General features: G+C 40.4%; 1 protein-coding gene across 2 annotated transcripts in view; it reads right to left on the reverse strand.

The window, feature by feature from the left end:
- Positions 1-19775, reverse strand: part of SLC12A2 (solute carrier family 12 member 2) — a 103360-nt gene extending 83585 nt beyond the window's left edge. For both annotated transcript variants that reach the window (XM_036903222.2, XM_036903221.2), the window contains exon 1: positions 18818-19775. In XM_036903222.2, coding sequence (XP_036759117.2) covers positions 18818-19549 — 732 coding nt within the window. In that variant the 5' untranslated portion in view covers positions 19550-19775. The remainder of the gene's footprint in view (positions 1-18817) is intronic.
- Positions 19776-20589: the final 814 nt, after the last annotated feature.

The following is a 20589-nucleotide window of genomic DNA, read 5'->3' on the forward strand; positions in this document are numbered from 1 at the left end:
AAAATTAGAGTAAAATATTTTTTATTATTTATAGTTCAATCAGTAGATTTAAATATAATGAAACTGAGTTTATATTTGCGTTGTTTTCCTGAAATAATAGGAAAGCAAAGTAGAAACATCAAAAATAATACATGATTTTATGGATGGATAACACCATATTAAATGAAGCATACCAAATGAATTCATTTGGTGAAATAAATTTTCAAAGAGCAGCGCAGTGATTCTGAGTCTAGGGAGCAGGGATTGGTGGCGGGGTGAGGGTAACAAAGGAGTGGGGAAGAGAGAAAGAGACAGAGGAAACAATGGAAGACACAAATAGACCCTCAGTAACTGGAAGGATTTTTTAATGAAAGAAATAGAGATGCTAGTAAATTATATCAGCATGAAAAGGAAATTACTAGTTTACTTAACATGTTGACTTTGAGGAGTGATGAGACAATTTGTTAAAGAGTTCTCTCTGGCAGTTAAAAAATTCATAATTGGAGCTTAGGAGAGGGGCCAGGGATCAACAGCTAGTGGGTGAAGCTATGGGAAAAGAATGAAAAGAGAAACTTAGAGAAACATGAGGAGCTGAGCACTTCTCTGAGAATACAGAAAATACAAGAGTAAAAGGGAATGCTGGTGTCAATGGTCATATTTCTTTGTAGAGTAACAGAGAAGTTGTAGTTCCCATCATCTCCTCTCTCCCTTGTACCTCAACCTGATCGTTCTTTCTTTTTTAACCATGGTTAACTTTTTAGTGCAACTGCCTCATCCCCTCAGCTTCCCACCCCCCAAATGCCCAACCATGCTTGCAGAAATACTACAGCACATTCATCAACGCACACCAACCTGGCCTTCCCCACTACAACACTGGGACAGTTTTAACATATCCAAAGACTCTGCCTGCCAAACTTCATGTACATTTTTCAGTCTCTGTCTCACTGGATTTTTAAAACAGCATATAACACTGCTGACTACTCTCTCTCCCGAAACATTTCTTGAAATACCACTCTCTCAGCCTCTCCAACCCAGCAATTACATAGTAAGAGTCTCTTCAACATTTAGTTATCAAACAAAGATTAGGGAATTACACTGCTTTCTCCCATTTTGATCTATGAGATAAAATCTGGATCCCAGCCACAATTGATGTACTTTTTAAAACAATAAATCAATGTTAGGAAATAATCTAAAGTGGCAGAAAAAAAAAACATGAACAAGATAGAAATTGGGGGTGGAGGTGGGGGTATGTAGCCATAAAGTATTTAACAATACTTTAAATATGTTAATATGTTTAATAATTGCTTATTCAGAAAAAGGTGATATGTAAGGGTATTAAGTTTGATAGAGAATATAGAGATATAAAAATATACAAAAATGCTTACCCTTGTTTAAGCTATCCAATTTCAAATTATTCCGGCAGACCACATCATGTAAATACGAAAAACTTCTGGTATTTAACAACCACCAAAAAAGTCACAAGTCCAGCCTTAAGGGAGATCACACGTAAATAGTACCGAAACAATAATCCCCTCTGGCAGTTAAGTTTTAAATTATAACCCAAATTAATGCTTCACTAAATGAAAAACAAGATGGGAAAGCTTATTTAGCGGCATAACAAGCTGCCTCAGTAGTTAAATACACTTTATTTCCATGTGTTTCTGAGCAATTCCGTATTTCCCATAACTACACAATCACTTGGAAAATACAATGAAAGGCATGATTGTTTCCCCCACGACTTTTAGAGTTCAAATCTGGATAAAAATTAGTGTCTAGGTTAAGAAGTACTTGACTTTGTGTATCTAGGGGTGAAGTGAACACTGGCATAGAATCCAACCCAATCAATTCAAGTTTATTGTGATACATAACAGAATGATTGTGCTCAGAAACACTGCAAAATACAATGAAGTAGTTTTTCTGCCTTCAAGATGTAAGAATTTTTTATAAAATATACTTGCACATATTATAGGTCTGGTTACTCATTACCTATGGGATAAACTGAGAACTCTTAGTATGGGAGACCTTCAGCATCTGTCTGGCTTACTTTAGTAGCCAGGATTTAGTAGTAGGATTACAATGTGCTGAAATCCTACTGTGTGGCAGATCCCTCCCCTAAATACCTGATTTCCCAAATGGGCACATTTTTAAGAAGTAGGTATTATTCTCTCCACTTAACAAATGAGGAAAGTTTTGAGAACTTAAGCTTACTCAAAATCATGGAGCTATTAACGTGGCAGGGAAGAGAATCTTCTGATTCCACACACTACAGTGAGCCAAGGTGAATCATTTTAGGTCTCTATTTTGGGCTAGGGTACAAAGACAGATAAATCACCCAACACAGAAAATTGTCCTGCTAAAATTTCCCAATTCCTAGCTATTTTCACTCTACACAGTGCTTCATCTTCCCCTCCCTTCCTCTGCTTCCCAATCTACAGAAGCTAAGGCTTCTGACACCATCCTCATAAAAAACAACAGCAGAAGTGCTGTGCTGGGCGGCACCAAAAGGGATTTTTTAAAAATCTCTTTGTGCCTTGTAGAAAGTCCCCCAGGGTCTACAGTATCTATGAAACTGCTCCTGCAGGATTGTTACAGAGAGCTGCAACGGACCACCTAAGGAGGAGAAAGAATTGCTAGTACCCAGACACAATCCATCTGGGGAGACAGATGTTTAAATATAAAATTGTGTACTAGAAAGAGTTATGTGTGTTATTTAATTTTGGAAGTTTATTTGTAGGCTATTGTGGTAGAGAGGGTAAGTAAAATAGGCCAATCATTCAGTTTCTATGTTATCTAGGATACTCTTTTTCCAATAAAAACCCACATTAGCTACTCCAGCTAGCAAATCCTTCAATCCAATATGGCAGGTCATACACGGTTCTTTCCTTCTTTATATGCTTCACCACTGCAACCTATTGACCCCTGTATCCACCTACACATTCAGGCCCATTCAGGAAGATTTGAAAAATAAAACTAGTCACACAGAATTCTTGATACTTGTCTTCAATATTTTGTTACCACACATAGTAAGATCAGACATGGTTAAAGAAAAGGTAAATATTAGTCTGTCTTAGAAGTGAGGCTTCTGTATTTTTCCAATCAAAGACCATTTTCCTATTTCTATTAATTTTTTCCTGGAAGTTTTTTATATACCTTTTATGATACTCTCAAACTTCTATCCTGTAAGTTAGAAAATTACTAAGAGTTCTAACTAAGTATCTGATGTAACACTTTTCTGTTGCTGAAATACTGGTTTTAAAGTATTTTCTCCTGACAGACATTTTGCTTGCTGCTGCCTCTGCCTCTGTAGGGCATTTTGAAGATGACCAGCTCCTTCTCCTCCTTTAAGTCTTAGCTTAAATTACATGGAGCCTTCTCCTTCCCAGACCAGTCAGTAGTTTCTGCTCATTGGTGCCCCTTTTATTTCCTCCACAGCACATATCACACTCTATAATCACCTTTTTCATTTACTCAGTTTTTGTAATCTATGCAACCACCTGCACTCCTTTAATATGATTTAAAATGGAAGGTCTCCAAAAGCACTGACCTTTCCTGTCATTTTTATTAAAGACATAGTGAATGAATACTGAGTCTTAATGGGTAATCTCTGTTGTCCAAATAATGTCCTAAAACAGAACTGAAATTTAAAGTGTCTGCTCCTGAGTCAGATCTGGGTTCACATTCCAGCTCTGCTAACTCACTATGTGAACTCTGGCAAGTTATTTGACCCCTCTGGCTCTCAGTTTCCACATATGTAAAATGCATATAATGTTACCGCCTCCATACTGTTTGAGGAGATGAAGTGAGAAAATATGGATGACTGTATATAAAACAAAAACTCTCACACATTGCTGGTGGGAATATAAATTGGTAAACAACTTTGGAGAAAAGTCTGGGCATTATCTTCTCAAGGTGAAAATATGAATAACCTTTAGCCCAACAATTCTGCTCTATGGTATATCCCTACAGACATACAATACTTGTAGGAAGCAAGACACCTGTATAAAACTGTTCATATCAGCACTATTAAAAACTGACAAAAAATTGGCAACAATCCAAACATCCATAACTACAGAATAACTTGTAGAATTTTATACAATGGAAAATAAATAGCAATAAAAATGAATGAATTATAAATACACACAAACATGACAATGAGCAAAAGATGATGGGTAAAAATATACTATATGACTCCACTTATATAAAACTTTAAAGCAGGCAACCTCGAGCAGTAGTCTTCAGGAACATATAAAAATGACAAAAGCCATTTGAAAGAAAAAAATCAAGACTAAGACCCAAGGAAACGATCACCATTAATTAAGTCAGGACGGTGGCTACTTTTGGTGGGAGAATAAGAAGTGGGTGTGCAGAGGACTTCTAGGGTGCCAGCAATATTTTATTCTTGATCTGGGTGGTGATTATATAGGTGTTAATTTGATTGTTTATATTTGTTTTATGTTTTTCTCTGTTATTTCCACAATTTAAAAAAAGACCTTTTAAAAGACTAAACAAGGAAAAGTGTTAAATGCATGATAACAAAGTAATTGTTAATTCTGGCTATTATAAACAACAAATAAATGATCTATTACTGCAACTGCTCATATCATGAGTTTAAATCATTGGATTTGAACGAATACATAAAAATAAATACTGTAAAACATCATTAATCTAGAGTCTACTATATCATTTCTTAAAATTTGCTATTAGCAGATTTTAAGATTACCTCTGGAAGAATAAAACAAAAACACAGACCTTTAAGGTACAGTTAATGGCATCACCATTCCACACAGTGGTAAAAATTTATCACCTATACAAGCTGAAGGGTAGTACAAAGAATGTGGCTTTTATAACCAATGATCACACTACTAGAACTGTTTTGTAACTTCTTTGGTGCTACTAGTGCATTCCTTCGCAATTTTCTTTAGTGGCGACAGAAGCACTTTACAGCAGCTAGGGTTAATGCTAGACTGCATGGTCTGAGAAAAGAGGCAAAGCTGCTGGGCCCAGCTTTATTTAAATACATTAAATAAGCCACTGTTAATGACAGCCAGAGGAGTAGGGATCCTTATTTTGGGGCACTATTAATATACAAGAATTTATTCTTTGTTTACAAGCAGTTATTATTGATTTAAATAAACCCCAAATTACACTTCAAATATGTTAAAAGTTCACCAAAAAATGCTATTTAAGTCCTAAAAATAAAATTCTGAACTATAATATTAATAAAGATACTTTAAAGGTAAAGACTTCTCAGATAGTTTAATAATATCTGCTTAAAACTAAGACATGCTAAAGTGTTAAATTAGTATCATGAAACACAGCCAAATTAGTAACTGAAAATAGATGCATAAATATGCAAATTTAGATGCCAAAGTGGCTGGGTTTATTCTAACAATTTTTTCATCAAGTACTAGCCAATTGTATCACCCCAAAGCTACCAACGTTTCCTATCCGTGCTGTCGGTGATTGGTGTATTCAGTGTAATGCTCCCCATACAGACTGCTCTCTCAAAACAAAGTATTGTTTTACAGGAATCCAATCTGCTCTGGTTAACAATGGTCCATTAATATCCAGTGGCATTAATGCAAAGCTCAAACCTCAAGTGCCACAGATAAAAGTGGATGGTGTGACCATGTGACTTTACAATGAACCAAGTCAGAACTGATGACAGCAGTCAAAGAATTCAATCCTCTACCTACCCCATCATGTTCTTTACTAACCATTCAAGACTGACTAACGCTACGTATTAAAAACACCATCATTTTTGCATCATTTCAAATCTCACACAACTTGCTAATGTCAAGAAATAGCTTAAATAATTTTAATTCAAATTACCAGAAAACTTTTATCTTCTAGTTTCAATAAATATGACTTACATGTGGTTAAATTATTTTAGTTTTAGCCAGGTTGTCAAAGATATATTTGACTAGAAGCATCACATAAAGTGTAAAATATTACAAGAGAAATATACATGAAGAACAAACCATGTGATAACAAAAACTACATTTAGTATATGACATGCACTTGGTATCTCACGCATTTCTCACATGAAAATATAGTATTTCCCACTATAAATGATCATCTTTCCTATTTCCTACGGAAGGAAACTGAGGATGAAAGGTGGCAAGTCCTTTTTCTGAAGGTCACAGTATTGGAAATGCCACGATTTAAATCCCTGACAGCTGAACTATATATACATGGAAAAGAACCTAGAGCAGATGGAAAAAAACAAAAAACAGAGAAGGAAATACTCTTGATGGACACAGCTCCACTGGGTGAGAACCCTGAGTTTGATGCAATTTTTAAAGCATGCGTATTCCCCAACTGTATGTAATTTAAATGGCAGGAAGCCTTACTAGTTTGAAATACTAGAAAAAAGAGCCCAAAGCCAAAAGAGGAAATGGAAATTAAGTGGGTATCTCTAGGAAAAAATAAGGAATGAAATCGAGGATAAGTCTGAAATCTCAGCTGACGACTAAATCATATAGTACCCTACCCCAAGAAGCCAGGCTAAAAAAGAAAGTAACTGGAAACCATAAAAAATCACAATCAAAATGAAAAATTCACTGGATGGAGTCAACAGCAGAATGGAAATGGCAGGAAGAAGCAGTGAAACACCCTCACATACAAATTGCTGAAAGCCACAGGTGAAGAAAAAATCTTGAAAACAACCAGAGAAAAACAACATATCATATATACAGATAAGCAGTGATGTGATTAATGGCTGTCTTATCAGAAACAATGGTAAAAAAAAGAAAAAAAGAAACAATGGTGGCCAGAAGACACTGAAACTGTACATTCAAAGGGCTGAAAGAAGAAAACCCTGTCAACCAAGAACTCTGCATCAAGCAAAACTATTCTCCAAAAGTGAAGTGAAATAAAAGGATCTTCATATAAATAAAAACCAAAAAAACTTGATTGCCAGTTGACCTCCTTTACAGTAAGTACTTAAGAAAGGGAAACAGTATCCAGATGGCAACACAGATGTACAAGAAGAAATGAAAAAGAACGGAAGTAAATGTGAGTCTAAAATAATGTATGTCTATTTTTCTTTTCTTCTCTTTAAAAAGCTGTATGATTGTTGAAAGCAAAAACTACAACACTGTTTTATGGGTTTATGATATATATATGACAATCAGAGCACTATGGTAAGGTTCTATTTTAAGGTTCCTATATTTTAGCTGAAGAAATTCAATATTCTAAGTAGTGCAACTATTGAAATAATAATACAAAGAGATTTTTTTTAAAACTAGTCAATCTGATTAAGCACAAAAGATGGCAGAAAAAGAGTATTGGAACAAGTAACAAAGAGGAACAAAAAACAGGTAAGAAAACAGAAAACCAATAGCATAATACCAGGCCTAATTACAACCAAATTACAATACATGTAAATGCTCTAAATAGTCTACAAGAGAAAATGCAAGTTATGTACATGTACCATGTACCACATGGTATGAGAGTATCATACAAGCATTCCCTTAAATAGAAGATTCTGTGGGTGATACAGGAAACTTTGATTACTTATTTACTAATGATTGGTTGGTTATTCAGTGCTATGTGGAAAAGTAGGATATAAAGTTGTAGTTAAAAATATACATAAAAATGCAAAAATGGATTAGAGGTTTTTAACTTACTTTCTCTATTTTCCAAACCTTCTCTATTTCCTCATTATGAAGTAATAATAAACATTTTATGTAAACAAAGTACAATAAAACCCTTGGAGTACATTTTAATAGTGTTTGTTTTTAAAAGGATTAATTCTCAGTCCTTTAAAATGTGATACTCTAGGTTGACTTGAGACTGAAATTTTCCAAAAGTGTGTACTTCACTGACTTTCCTTTATATTAAGATTTAAAATACTTGTTATTTTGCAATAGCACTGTGCTAAATGGAGATGCTGTGGTGACCAAGCTCAGGTCTTGTTTCTCTGTGCCCACTCTAAAGGGCTATTCAAGACTGCTCTTCTCTGAGAACTTTGCTTCTGCTTTTAATGATTTTCTGATCTTCTGTCTCTACAACATGCTGGGATCTCTGGACCCACATCTGCCAGTGTTCATTTTCCCTTTTAACCTGCCCTGGATCTGGAAACCAGATAGACATACTTATAAAAACTATATATAAAGTGTAACTTTACAGTTCCCAAGTGCAGATGGGGGTAAATCCCTTCTATGTGAAAGCCTTTTTGTTGCTATTGTTGTTATTTTGCTCAAATGCTGGATCTTTTTTGTAAATTGAAATATAGTTGATATACAGTATTATGTTGGTTTCAGATGTATGTGATTTGGTAATTACATACATTACTAAATTCTCACAATATAGATATATGTCAAGATACAAAGACATTACAATATTATTGTTATATTCCTTATGCTGCACTTCCATCTCTGTGACTAACTCATTTTATAATTTGAGGTTTGTACCTATTTATCCACTTCACCGATTTCACCCATCTCCCAACTCCTCTCCCTTATGGCAACCATCAGTCAGTTCTCTGTACTTTTCAGTCTATTTCTGTTTTGTTTGTTCATTTGTTTTGTTTTGTTTTTTAGATTCCACATATAAGTGAAATAATATGGCATTTGTCTTCTCTGTCTTATTTCACTTAGCATAATGTACACAAGGTCCATCCATTTAGCTGCAAATGGCATGATTTCATTCTTTGTTATGGCTGACTAATATTTTATTGTATATATGCACCACATCTTTATCCATTTATCTATTCATCCATTGATGGAAACTTAGGTTGCTTCCATACCTTGGACACTGTAAATAATGTTGCAATAAAAGGGGGACGGTGCATATTTCTTTTCAAATTGGTAATTTTGTTTTCTTTGGGTAAATTCCCAGATGTGGAATTACTGGCTCATATCGCATTCCTATTTTTAGTTTTTTTGAGAAGCCTCCATATTGCTTTCCATAATGTGTATTAGCTTTGTTTCTGGTCAGTAAATCTGCCAAATAACTGGGACTGAAATAGGTGAAACAGTATAGTAATTTCTCCAAACCTACACAGTAAACCTATTATTTCTAGAAATCCATAGGTAAGCCAGTAGTAAGATTTATCATGAACTTTAATTCTGTAATAGTAAAAGCCTGAGTGTTTATGTCTGAAACCATTAAGTTCTACAAAAGAGAAGCAGTTATTTAGGTTCACCTATTCCACATGAACTCATTAGGATTTAAATTTATCAATTAGTACTTGTATGTCTAACTTCCCTATAAGATTTTTACAGACAATTAATAAGCAACATATATGTTTGTCCTGATACCTTATAAGTGAGTTTTCATTTACATGCCTAGGTTTAAACTCAGCATCTACCACTTACTGGCTATGAGACTTGGGCAAGTTGCTATCAGCCTGAGTTTGTCTTAACTGCAAACTAACTAGTTTAGAAAGTTACTGAGCGCAGATTACAGAGAGCTCCTGCAACATGGTAGATGTTCAGAAATTGGTAATTGAATGCAAGTCACTATCCAGTTACTGAAGGGTTAAAGCCAGATCTTCCGATAGTTAGCACTTGCCTACATAAGGGTATTTCAAAGATGAGAATTAGCACATCAAAGAAAATAACTATGTGCTACTGTCATAGGGATAATCACAGTGTTTAAGATTCTCAAATGTTCTAGGACACTAGTTCTTGACCTGGCTTTCTGGGAATCACCAGGAAAGCTTTTTTAAAACGACCTATATATTCTTTGGGAGAAAGGATTCTGTAATTTTTCTCCAAGTGATTCTTTTAAAATTTAGGAATCATTTGTCCAGAAGAAAAGAAAGTGAGAAGGCAACCTGGTTTCAAAAAGATCCAGCCTCACCAAGTATTAGTTAAGTGGCTGTAGGCAGACTACAACCTGGCAGAATGAGACTGCTACTCCAAGACTTTGGAAAATCTACCTTGTCCAAAGGCAGATCTGAAGACCAAATACAGATATGTAAGCTAAGAGTGCTTTGGAAACAAACTTTTATACAGTATTAAGAAATTTGTCACAGCCTTTCTGAATAAAGACCCAGATCTCCACTCTCAGATAGAAAGACACAGATTCCACTGTTTCAACAAACATTTCATGAGGGTCAAAAATGTTCTAGACACCTTTATTCGAGGAAAGATCCCATGCAAAATTAGAAGAAAATGTTTAATAATTTTAAACTAATGTTGACTATTTAATGAGGAAGAAAAGAGGGAAGGAAGGAAGGGAAGAATCAATGAGTGGAGGAAAAAAGTTTCTTTAAATACACTTCCCTTGACAGCACTAAGAGATTTCTGCGATAATGGCAATGCTCTGTCGCAACTGTCCAGTATGACAGCCACTAGCCATGCATGGGTCTTGAGCACTTAAAATGTGGCTTGCATAAATGAGGAACTGAACTTTTAACCTTAATTTAAACTTGGATTAACATCCACAATGTGACTAGTGGTTAAAGAATTGAAAAGTGCAACCCTAAAACATTGACAAATTTAGGTCACAGTTTCTGGAGCTACAGAGAGGGAAAGACAGAGGAAATGAACAAAATGAAACAATAAGAGTCCACTTTTAAGAAACTTTTTTACACTTAATTTTTGGAAGATTTTTCTACTAGGAAAAGAAACATCCATACAGTAAAACTGAGGAATCCAAATCTTTTCTACATAATCTTCAATGAACTAAAAAGCAGCTGTCACAAGTATATAAAAAAGAAAAAAAAATCACCAAAATAACAAAAACTTAGATAGTACTTAACTGTAGGTTACTGGAATTAACTCTAACTGGGAGTCAGAATGTTTGATCCAACTTTCAACCATGGCTCTGCCAGTCACAAGTCCTGGTTCTGAACAGGTTATGTAGCTCTTTTGCATCTTAAACTCCGAATGTGAAAATTAGAGCAATTTGCCTGTCAAAAGTCCTTTAGAGATTCCAGGAAACAAATATACGGTATGTAAAAGAGTAAGATTCTTTCATACTACATTAATTTATAAAAGAATTAGTTCTATTTTTCAGCGTGTATTGACTGAGGGCCTGCAGGCCTATATAAGGGGGAAGGTACTAGGGACATAATGATAAACAGCCACATTAAGTCTACATCTCATGGAATTGAAGTCAATTTGAGTTGACTCATATAATCACATTAATAAATATACTATCAGTACCTGAAGCAAGGGCTCTAAGAGAAATGGGGTTTGTCCTAGCTGGAGGATAAAGACTTCCTCTCTAAAGAGTAAGGATTGAAGCGAAATTTTAAAACCAAAAAGATAACAGTGAGTGTATGGGGGAGAAAAGAGGAAGCATTTACTGATAGTATCATGCACAAAGGCCCTATGGCCAGAGGAAGTATCATATCACCAAGTTACTAAAACACTGAAGCAGCAGCAGGTCAGAACCAGACAACACAGGGCTAATTTTAAGCCAGGCAATGACATATCAGTTTTGTTTTAAAACGATCATTCTGGACACAGCAGTGATGAGGGGGCATAGTGAATGTGGTGAACCAAGTTAGAAGGTCATTGCAGAGGGACATGCTACAATCTGGTCTAGGATGGCAGCAGTGAAGTTGAAAAGAATATATAGGAAATAAAGGTGGTAGAACTCAGTGATGAACTGGATTGGGGGTATGAAAGGAAGGGCGTTTCTATGTACCTCACTTGCATAATATGATGAATAGTGATACTACTCACAGAGATAATAGGACACATTGGAAGAGACCTGGGTGGGCTACTTTTTTTGGAAAGAGAGGTATAAAAACATGTCTCTGAGTCTGGTGTGTCTCTGAGACATGAAGCAAAAATATCCAGTAGAGAGTGGATGCCCTGAACTCAGAACAGGGGTATGGGTAGAAGACGAAATGCTGGGAGGCATTAGCCTACAGAGGATCTAGTGTAGGGAGAGTCGGGAGACAGAGGGAGGAGAGAAGCCAGAATCGAGCCTTGCGGAGAGCCAGTGCACAGATGAAGGGCACTGCAAAAGACACTGGTCTAAAAGAGCCAGAGACGGAGAAGAGGAAAAGGAGAGATAAGTGTTATGGAAGCCGATAGAGGGACAAGAAGACCTCAAAAGAACATCAAATGCTGCTGAAGGTTGAATGCTGCCAGGGGGAGGGGAGTTTCCTGGACTTCGTGATAAGAATGGAAGTCCCTGGTGACTTTAACAAGAACTATTTAGGTGAAATGATGGGAGAGAGTCAGTCCTCAGGGGTCCTCTAAGTCTCGTCCACTGAGGTCATCAAGCCTGCCCTAACAAGCCATCTACCTGCAAAAAAGCTCCAGAACGACTCCCACACTGAACTGTTAGAAGCTAGGTAACTGAATTAACTAATTTACACCAACCCAACAAAGAACCATCCCACAGATTTGTAGAAATCTTAACCTAGATGACTATCTAATGTGTTAGTGCTCAAGAACAGCATAAAGAAGGTATTAAAACACAGAAATTTCTGAGCTCAAGGGCACTACGGATCATCAGCCACAATTAGCTTCTGCAGAGACAACATTCCACTAAGTTATTTTCGCCTTTTCAGATTTCCCCCTTTTCTAATTAGAAATCCTCAAGTTCTGCATCAGCTCCAAGTTTTTCATAATTCTAGTGAAAAATGGAGGAATAAGAAAGCCATTGGCAGAAGATAGCTTTCATACTTTAAATGGAAAACCACTGATGTATTTTAACCCCAGTATTTTAAGTAGTTTTCCTTTTCCATCCCTTACTCTTTCAACTTTGTGAAATCAACCCATTGGCTCCCTACCCTTTGGTACCCTATTTGAACAACTACTGGTTTTCATAGTTTTACCTGAAATGTAGAGCATATAAGCACATTTTTATGCTACAAATTAAAACCTGCTTTCATAAGTTCTATTATATCACAAACCACTAGCTGCGATTTCATAAATATTTGCTCCACAGTAGAACTAATTTGTACAATGAAACCCAACCCTTCAGTCCACCTACCAAACTTGCTCTTCTCAGTCTTTCCCCACCTCCAAAAATATCAGCTCTATTCTAAACAGGGGGAAAACTGTGGCATCAGTTTTTCCATATACCCCTCAACCAAACCATCAGCTGACCCCAACAGCTCTACCTTTCAGCATCTCCAGCATGTCAACACCCCACGCTGTAGCAAACACTATTACCTTAGTAAAAATCATCCTCCTAACTGAAACACTGCAATAGGTTTCTAACTGGTCTCCCAGCTTCTGCCCTTACCCCTTTTACAGTATATTCTACACACAGCAATCAGGGTGCTGTTTTAAATGCAAGGCAGGTCACACCACTCATGTAAAATGCTGAGTCTTGATCGAATCTACAAGGTTCTATGCCGTTTGTTCCTCGCTGTTGCTCTGACCTCTTCCATCACTCCCTCTCTAGGTCCTCCAGCCTTGTCAGCCTCCTTGTTTCTCAATCATGCCAAGCGCACTCCCATCTCAGGGTCTTGGCGTTTAGAGTTCCTCTCCTTGGAGTGGTCTTCCCCCAGGTATTTGCAAGGGATGCTCCGTCACTCCCTTTTAGCATCTGCTCACATACCAGAGAGGCCTTCAAAGAGTACCACCCCAGACATCACCATCCATCCACCTTTAATTTCTTAACTGCAGTTAATCTAAACGATGTAACTAGCACTAGCTCAGCTGCTGTATTCCCAGCCCTTAGAACTGTGCTGTTGGTGGTGCTCAAGAGGGATGTGTTGAGTAAGTCACTTCCTATTCACTTCACTTCAGCATGGAACCAATTTGATTATTACTAGAGACTTTCCAAACAAAAATATGAAACATGAAATTAAAAATTACTGGGAAAAAAAATGCTCAACACGTAAAAACCAAGAAACACTATTTTGGTCCTTTAAATTCCAGTTTCAAAGGATTGGAATGTGAATATGGTAACACAAATATAAAGAAGATATCAATTATGATACCAGGGTACAGATTTTTTGCCACATTTTAAATCCCCAAATATATCTTTCCCTCTACCCAGGCAGTCAGTTGCATACTTGGGGATTTCATACAGTATTATGGGTAAACCGGCTCAGCTATCATGGGGTTAGCAGAGTGGATCCCCCACCAAAATTGTGAAATAGTCCAAGTTTAACTTTGACACACACAAGGATTTTTTATCATGGTCCCACCTTTACTCAGACCCAGGACTATGCTACTCCCTACCCCAGGGGTAAGACCCATGCTTGTTCCTGCAGGTGACTGTCAAGGACTCAAGCAAGCTATGTGCTGAAGTGATTACTAGTAAGCGGAATTTCTTGTCCAAGAATCAATACAGCCCATTCAGAGAAGCGGTTGCACAAGTTAGATACTATACAAGTATCTAATACTTGTTTAAGAGTTTTACTTAAAATCATTGTAAGAAGGAGGAACTGCCCATCCTGACATGTTCAATGAACAAATCTATTGAGTACTTAGTCTCTGTATGGAGATGACCGTGACACAAGCCCAGATCCTAGTGAGAGACAGTCGTACTAATCAATAATCACATCATCACCAGACTTCCTCCCCATTTCTGTTCATAATTATCCCACGTTCAGGATGTCAAGGGTGGGGGAATGATGCTGGCAATCCCCAACATGACCCCCTCAACACCCCTGCCATCTCAGCAGGTCAGGTGGACAGATAAGAGGAGGTAAGGAAGACTGGCTACTGTGTCCTGGCATTCCCGTTAGACAATCCTGGGTGTGAATTCCAGCTGTACCAGTTTCTATGACAGTGGCATTAAGCACTTTCTTCAGCTCCTATGAGCCCATTTTATCATGAGTAAAATGTATCTAAGACCTATTTCTTGGGAATTAGATGAAAAAAACCAACAAGCTCAGTGCAACATAAAAGATAGTTGGTATAACTGCCCTCTTTACCTTCCCTTTTTATTAACGAGAAAGGCTCTAAGAGAGTGGCCATATAAAATGAGATGGCATACCGCCAGCAGAACTCCTGAGCCTTGGCTAAGGGCAGCTATGCCACAGTAACGCTGCCTTTAAAACTGCTTTAATGATGCTTTAAATCCAACAGGAGCTCCTATGGGCAACCCACCACTGTACTTTTACACCCTTCAGAATCAAGTTATCCATCAAATACTCATTTATTTACCCTCTACTTTCTACTTTTTCCTTGTATGGACAGGAAATAATTACTTCAGTTTTATTTTTTGAGAAACTTAATGAAACAAATCAATTCTGGCCATCAGTTTGGAAGAGTTTCTGCATTCTTTAAAATTCTCTCTGCTTCCCTGACACTGCTCGCTTGGCTGTTTCTCACCAGCCTAGAAGATCCTTCTCAGTTTCCTTAGCTCATGGCTCCCCAATCTCTAACAGTTCCTATAACATTTTGTAGACCCAATCCCAGACTCTATTTCTGTTCTCTTATCTACCCAGTCTCCCTAAGTAATGTCATCCACGATTTTAGATACTATACACTTGCATATATTTTTTGCATATTATGTGTCTATACATTACATATTACATGTATGTAGTGTGTTTATAATGCATATGTATGTATTATATATGCAATATGCATTTTATATACATATGAAACATACTCTGCCCCTCTCCTTCAACAATGACTCCTGGACTAAGATGTCTTACAAGCTACTCAAACAGAATTCTTGCTTTCCCCCCACAAATCTATTCCTTCTCCGGTCTTTCCCATCTCAGGCAACAGTAGCACCATCTATTCAGTCACTCAAGTCCGAACCCTGGGAATGAACTTCTCTTTCACTCCCACATCCTGTCCACTGACATCCAATATATTCTGCCAGGGGCCGTTATTCTCCGTAACCCAGGCCGCAGTAGTAGCTTGGATCTCCCTGCTTTCGTTTCTTGCCACTGCAGTCCACTTTACACCCAGCAGTCAGAGATGGTAAAACCAAAGAGGTCATGTTGCTGTGTTACACAAATCGGGAACTTCCCACTACATTTATAACAAAGTCTGATTCTGGCCTCCATGTAGTTTGTTGCATACACCTCTCTCTCAGCTCACTACCTCTACATACGCTGTTCCTCTGGCCTGGAACACTGTCTTGCCCTATCAATTATTCAGGTTTTAGGTTCAATTCTCCAAAAAAAGGCCTCCCTAACCCCAATAAAAATTAGGTACTATTTAATTAGCATCCTACACTTTTCTTTCACAGCACTGGGGCAGGAGGTGAGCCAAAGGTTGTAGTTATGTTTTTCATGCAACTATTTGCTTAGCACATGTCTAGGCAGAGTCACATCTGCTTCGCCAATCGCTGCATTATCCTGCAGTGCCAAAGCCATGTGGCCAAGACCTAAGAAACTCCTCTCTCCAATAAATATGTAATAAATGGGAAACTCGTGAGTGCTGGCCTTACAATGCCTGCATAATACAGCGAGATGCACCATGGATTTAACTATTCCCCTTCAGTTGGATTTTCAGGCAAAATACTTAAAAAGTCACAGTGCTGGGCAACTGAAAGAATTCAGGTAGAAGGAAGAAAATATAGTCTTTTCCTCTAACAAATTTCTGGGGTGGTTGTCTTTTTTTTTTTTTTTGTGGCTCCTCTAGAGTTTCTAGCAGACCATAGGACAATCGATCATGTGCTAGAATTAAGTTACAGAATTCCAAATACTATGATCCACAGAGGGCTAGAAGTATTAGAAAAGGTTCTCAGGAGGTAGAAATCAATCTGGACAGGGTAAGGAAAAACTTTTGGGGATCTGGCCAACCTATGCCATCACCTCCTCCTGCCCTCCCTCAACAGTGGTAGATCTCTATAGCCAGATCTGTACTCCTGACCATGACAGGTTTGTCTACCATTTGCTAAATTCTAAACACGATTACCTTCAATATGAGGTTCTATACCAAGTTAACCTAATAAATCTTTTATTGGCCATAAAGTACCCAAGTGACAGAAGGTAAAAAAAAAAAAAAAAAAAAAAAAAAACTACAAAAAATTCATTATACTACATGCCACATAACTGAAACTCTGAACATAACACTGTATATACTACATTCATCTAATAATGTAAGAATTAAGTGAATCTAAAATTGAAATCCTAGAATTTAACTGTTTTCGGAAGAGCCAATTAGAGATAGAAGTAATAACGACACTAACCATTATTTTCCAGGCACTGACATGGGTCTTTACATACATTTTTTTTTTCCTAATCTTTAAAATAACCCTGAAAGCTGAGGAAGCTGAGAGACTTGAGTGACTTCTTCAACTCCTATATACCTAACAATACAGGTGTTCTTTTTTTAGACACTGTAAGTGGACCAAAATTGCCAAAACAAAAACTTGAAGTTTTGGAGTAAAGTGTATTGTTATTCACATAATTTTAAAAAAAACTTTCCTGAGAGGCTTACAAGTTCAAGGTATATAATAACCTTCAATTAAAAAACCTTTTCTAAAACTTATGGGCAAATATAGACTGCTTTACTGCTCAACTACACAGCTTTGTATAAATCAATCTGAAACGTATCTACGTATTTTCAACAAAAATGCTCTAAGGAAAGGAAAGTTACTAGCTACCTATCTACAAAGATTTTGAGTTTTGAAAGGAAAAAATAGATGACAGAAACTTCAGGAGTGTAAGTAAAAAAGTGTTTTAAAAATTGTTTTTCTTGTGATATGACAAAATACCACAATGGAATAATAGGGATAGTATATTCCAAAACTAAATGATGCCAAGCTTTTAAAGAATCAATAGGCTGTAAGGGCTGGGACCTCTAATTATTGCAAACACTGGGACAAGTACAGTCTTGACCGAAATGACTGTATGAGATCAAATAATCATGTCCAAAAGAAATCACATACTTTCTGTATTCAAATTTTTCCACACTATGTACATTTCAACCCCCCCCAATGCTACCCCAATATGGTAGCAACTCTTCACATTCACAAAATTCCATCAATGTAGTCATTATACACTTGTAAAGGCAGACTTCAAGGAATCCTAACTCATAAAAAAGTTAATCAAATCTCAAAAGCATCAATGTTATCTCAAAGTAACAATTTTGAACCTAAAGAAATAAAAGTTGAATGTGGCCACAAACCTTGTAATTACAGAAATCAATAGACTTTATAGGGATGGTTTCTGTTCACAGTGTAACTACTTACTCAAGAACCCAGGTCTTTCTGGACATCCTCAATAGAAAAAAACAATTCTCCTGTTTCTCTCTTTTTTTAAGACTGCACCCAGCCCCCCAACCTCTCTTTTATACAGTCCTCTCCCAAAAGGTTTACATTATAAAAAATGGACTTGTGCCATTATCGGGAACAGCACATTCCAAGAAGTGAGATTTTTATGATCCTTCACATATTCAAGACTGTAAGAATTGAGTTTTAATAATTCATAGACCACAAACACACAGTTAAGATTTTCCCTTCACACACTAATGTTTGCTCTCCTGAGCACCCTTAATGGATGTGCATAAGCCATACAATAGAACCTCTAAAAGGACACAGATGGTAGGTGTTTTCCACTCTCTCTCTCTGAGAGGGAGAGGGGGAGAAAGAGAGAGTGAGACAGAGACATCCTCACCTAAATCTCCTGCACGTCTTCTTCCGTGGCCCACAAGAAACAACTGTCATTCAGAGGGATGACTGACTGTGAAGCGTTGGGTGAGAAAGCAAGCGTACACGAGGTATAGAACTGGATGGGGAAGGTCGTTCAATGAAGCCTCTCCTGTATTACCTACTAACTATCCTAACCAACTGCAAACTTTTAAAGAAATTAAGTTACGTCCCTCTGCAATTCCACGCTTGACAGCTGAACCCACAGATGTCAGCGAGTCGTGTACGAGCATTCCCGCCACCTCGCCCGCGGAAAGCCAGCGACCACATCCCGCGGTCAGCGCGGACCAGTGGCTGGGGAAGGAGGGAGGGCTGGCGCAAGGGCTGCGGGGAAGGGGCCGGAAGAGCTCACCTTTTCGAGCTCATCGTGCAGCTCCGCCAGGCTGGGCCGGAGCAGCTTCTCGCCCAGCTGCGCAGCTGTGTGCCGGTAGTGATCGATCCTGGGCACGGCGTCCATGGTGTTGTGGCCGAAGGTGCGCAGGTAGTAAGTGTTGGTGTGGGTGTCATAATAGTAGTACTGGTGGTGCCCGCTGCCGCCGCCGCCGCCGCCCGAGTGCAGGCTGCTGCCTTCGCTCAGTACCGTGTCTCCGCCGTTCTGGAAGCTCACGTTGGGCCCGTCGCCTCCGACCCCCGCCGCATCCGACAGGCTCTCGTCTGCAGAAGAAGAGGCAGCCGGGTCCACGAAGTTTACGCGAAAGCGGCCCTTGGCTTCCTCGCTGCCCTTAGTCGGCCCGCTGTCGCCGCTGGTTTTCCCTTCCGCGGGGGTCTCCCTGACCCCCGCCGCTGCACCAGCCGCCGCCGCCGCCGCAGCAGCAGCAGCAGCCCGCCCGGCGTTCTCGGAAACCAGGTCCACCTGGAAGCGGCTCTGGCTCGGGGTGGGCCCCAGGGGTCTTCCCAGCACGTCCCCGGCCGCTGCGGCGCCCTCACCGCGGACCCCGCCGCCGCCCCGGCTCGCGGCCGCAGCATCCTCCGGCACCAAAGGCACGGCCGTGCCGGGCAGGTCCATCCCGGCTGCTGGCGGTGTCTCCCCGACCCCCACCAGCCTCGAGGCGCCGGAGGAGGACTCCGTGGGCCCCGGCTCCATCTCCGCCCGACCCCGGGCGGACCCGGAGAGCCTGGCGGACGCTGCGAACTGCACGCCCTCCGCGCCCCCGGCCAGCGGTGCCCGCGGCCGCGACGCCAAGTAGTTGAGTCGCCCTCCCCGCGGCCCGCTCGCCGATGCTAGCCCGGACCCGCGCGAACAGCGCCCGCCGCCGACTCAGCGCGCGAGTGAGGCGGCTGCGGGGCGGGCCCGCTGTTTAAAGCCTCGGCGGGGCCGCCGCGGTGGAAGCTGTCGCTGCAGCACGCGGGAGGCGGGGCCCGCAGCTCCCCGCCCCTCCGCCCGCCCACCCGCGGTCCGCAGTGGCGCGCGGCAGACTCTCCCTCCGCGCCCCTGCGCTGCTGGGCTCCGACGGGGCCGCACGGGAGAGCGGCCCGAGCGAGGTTCACGTGCGGCGGGTCCGCGGCGGGCTCGGGAGCAGGCGCGGCTGCGTGCCACCGGGAAGACCTCCGCGCCGCAGCCTCCCCTTCCGTCGTCCTCCTCCCACCCTCCACCTCCTTCCCCCGCCCCGCTCTGCGGCGGAGAGGAGAGGGCCCCCCGACCGCCTCCCTCTCTCCCCGCCCCTGGGGCTGCGCGTCAGCGGGCCGTGGCCCGGCCTACGCGTGTCGGACTGTGAATGGAGCTCAGCCCGCCGGCGAAGGGGCCCGCGGGCGCTGCCTGGACTGAAGCCTATTGCTGATACTGCCTCGGCAGCTGCCACCACGGGGGAGGCTTCGGCAGCTCTTGCCCGCTCGCCCTTTTTTTTTAGGTTCCGAACTCGCAGTACTTGGGCTGAGCGGGCGAAATCTCGCGAGATGCTGCAGGGCTACGGAGCCGCTTCCCCTCAGGCGCGTGGTACCCGAGGCAGTGCCGGAGCCGCCGGCCGTCACCTTTCTGTGGGGACGATGCCCGGGGATTTCCCGTCGGGCCCGCAGGTGCTTCCGGAGGTGCGGGCGGGGTGCTCCCCACGGCTAGGTCGCCGCTGTCCGCCGCGACTTCCCGCACTTACTCCAGGCCTGAGCCTAAGGGGAGGCAGGATTTCCTCC

Source organism: Manis pentadactyla, chromosome 13 (genome assembly GCF_030020395.1).
Source record: "Manis pentadactyla isolate mManPen7 chromosome 13, mManPen7.hap1, whole genome shotgun sequence".
NCBI classification, from domain to species: Eukaryota; Metazoa; Chordata; class Mammalia; order Pholidota; family Manidae; genus Manis; species Manis pentadactyla.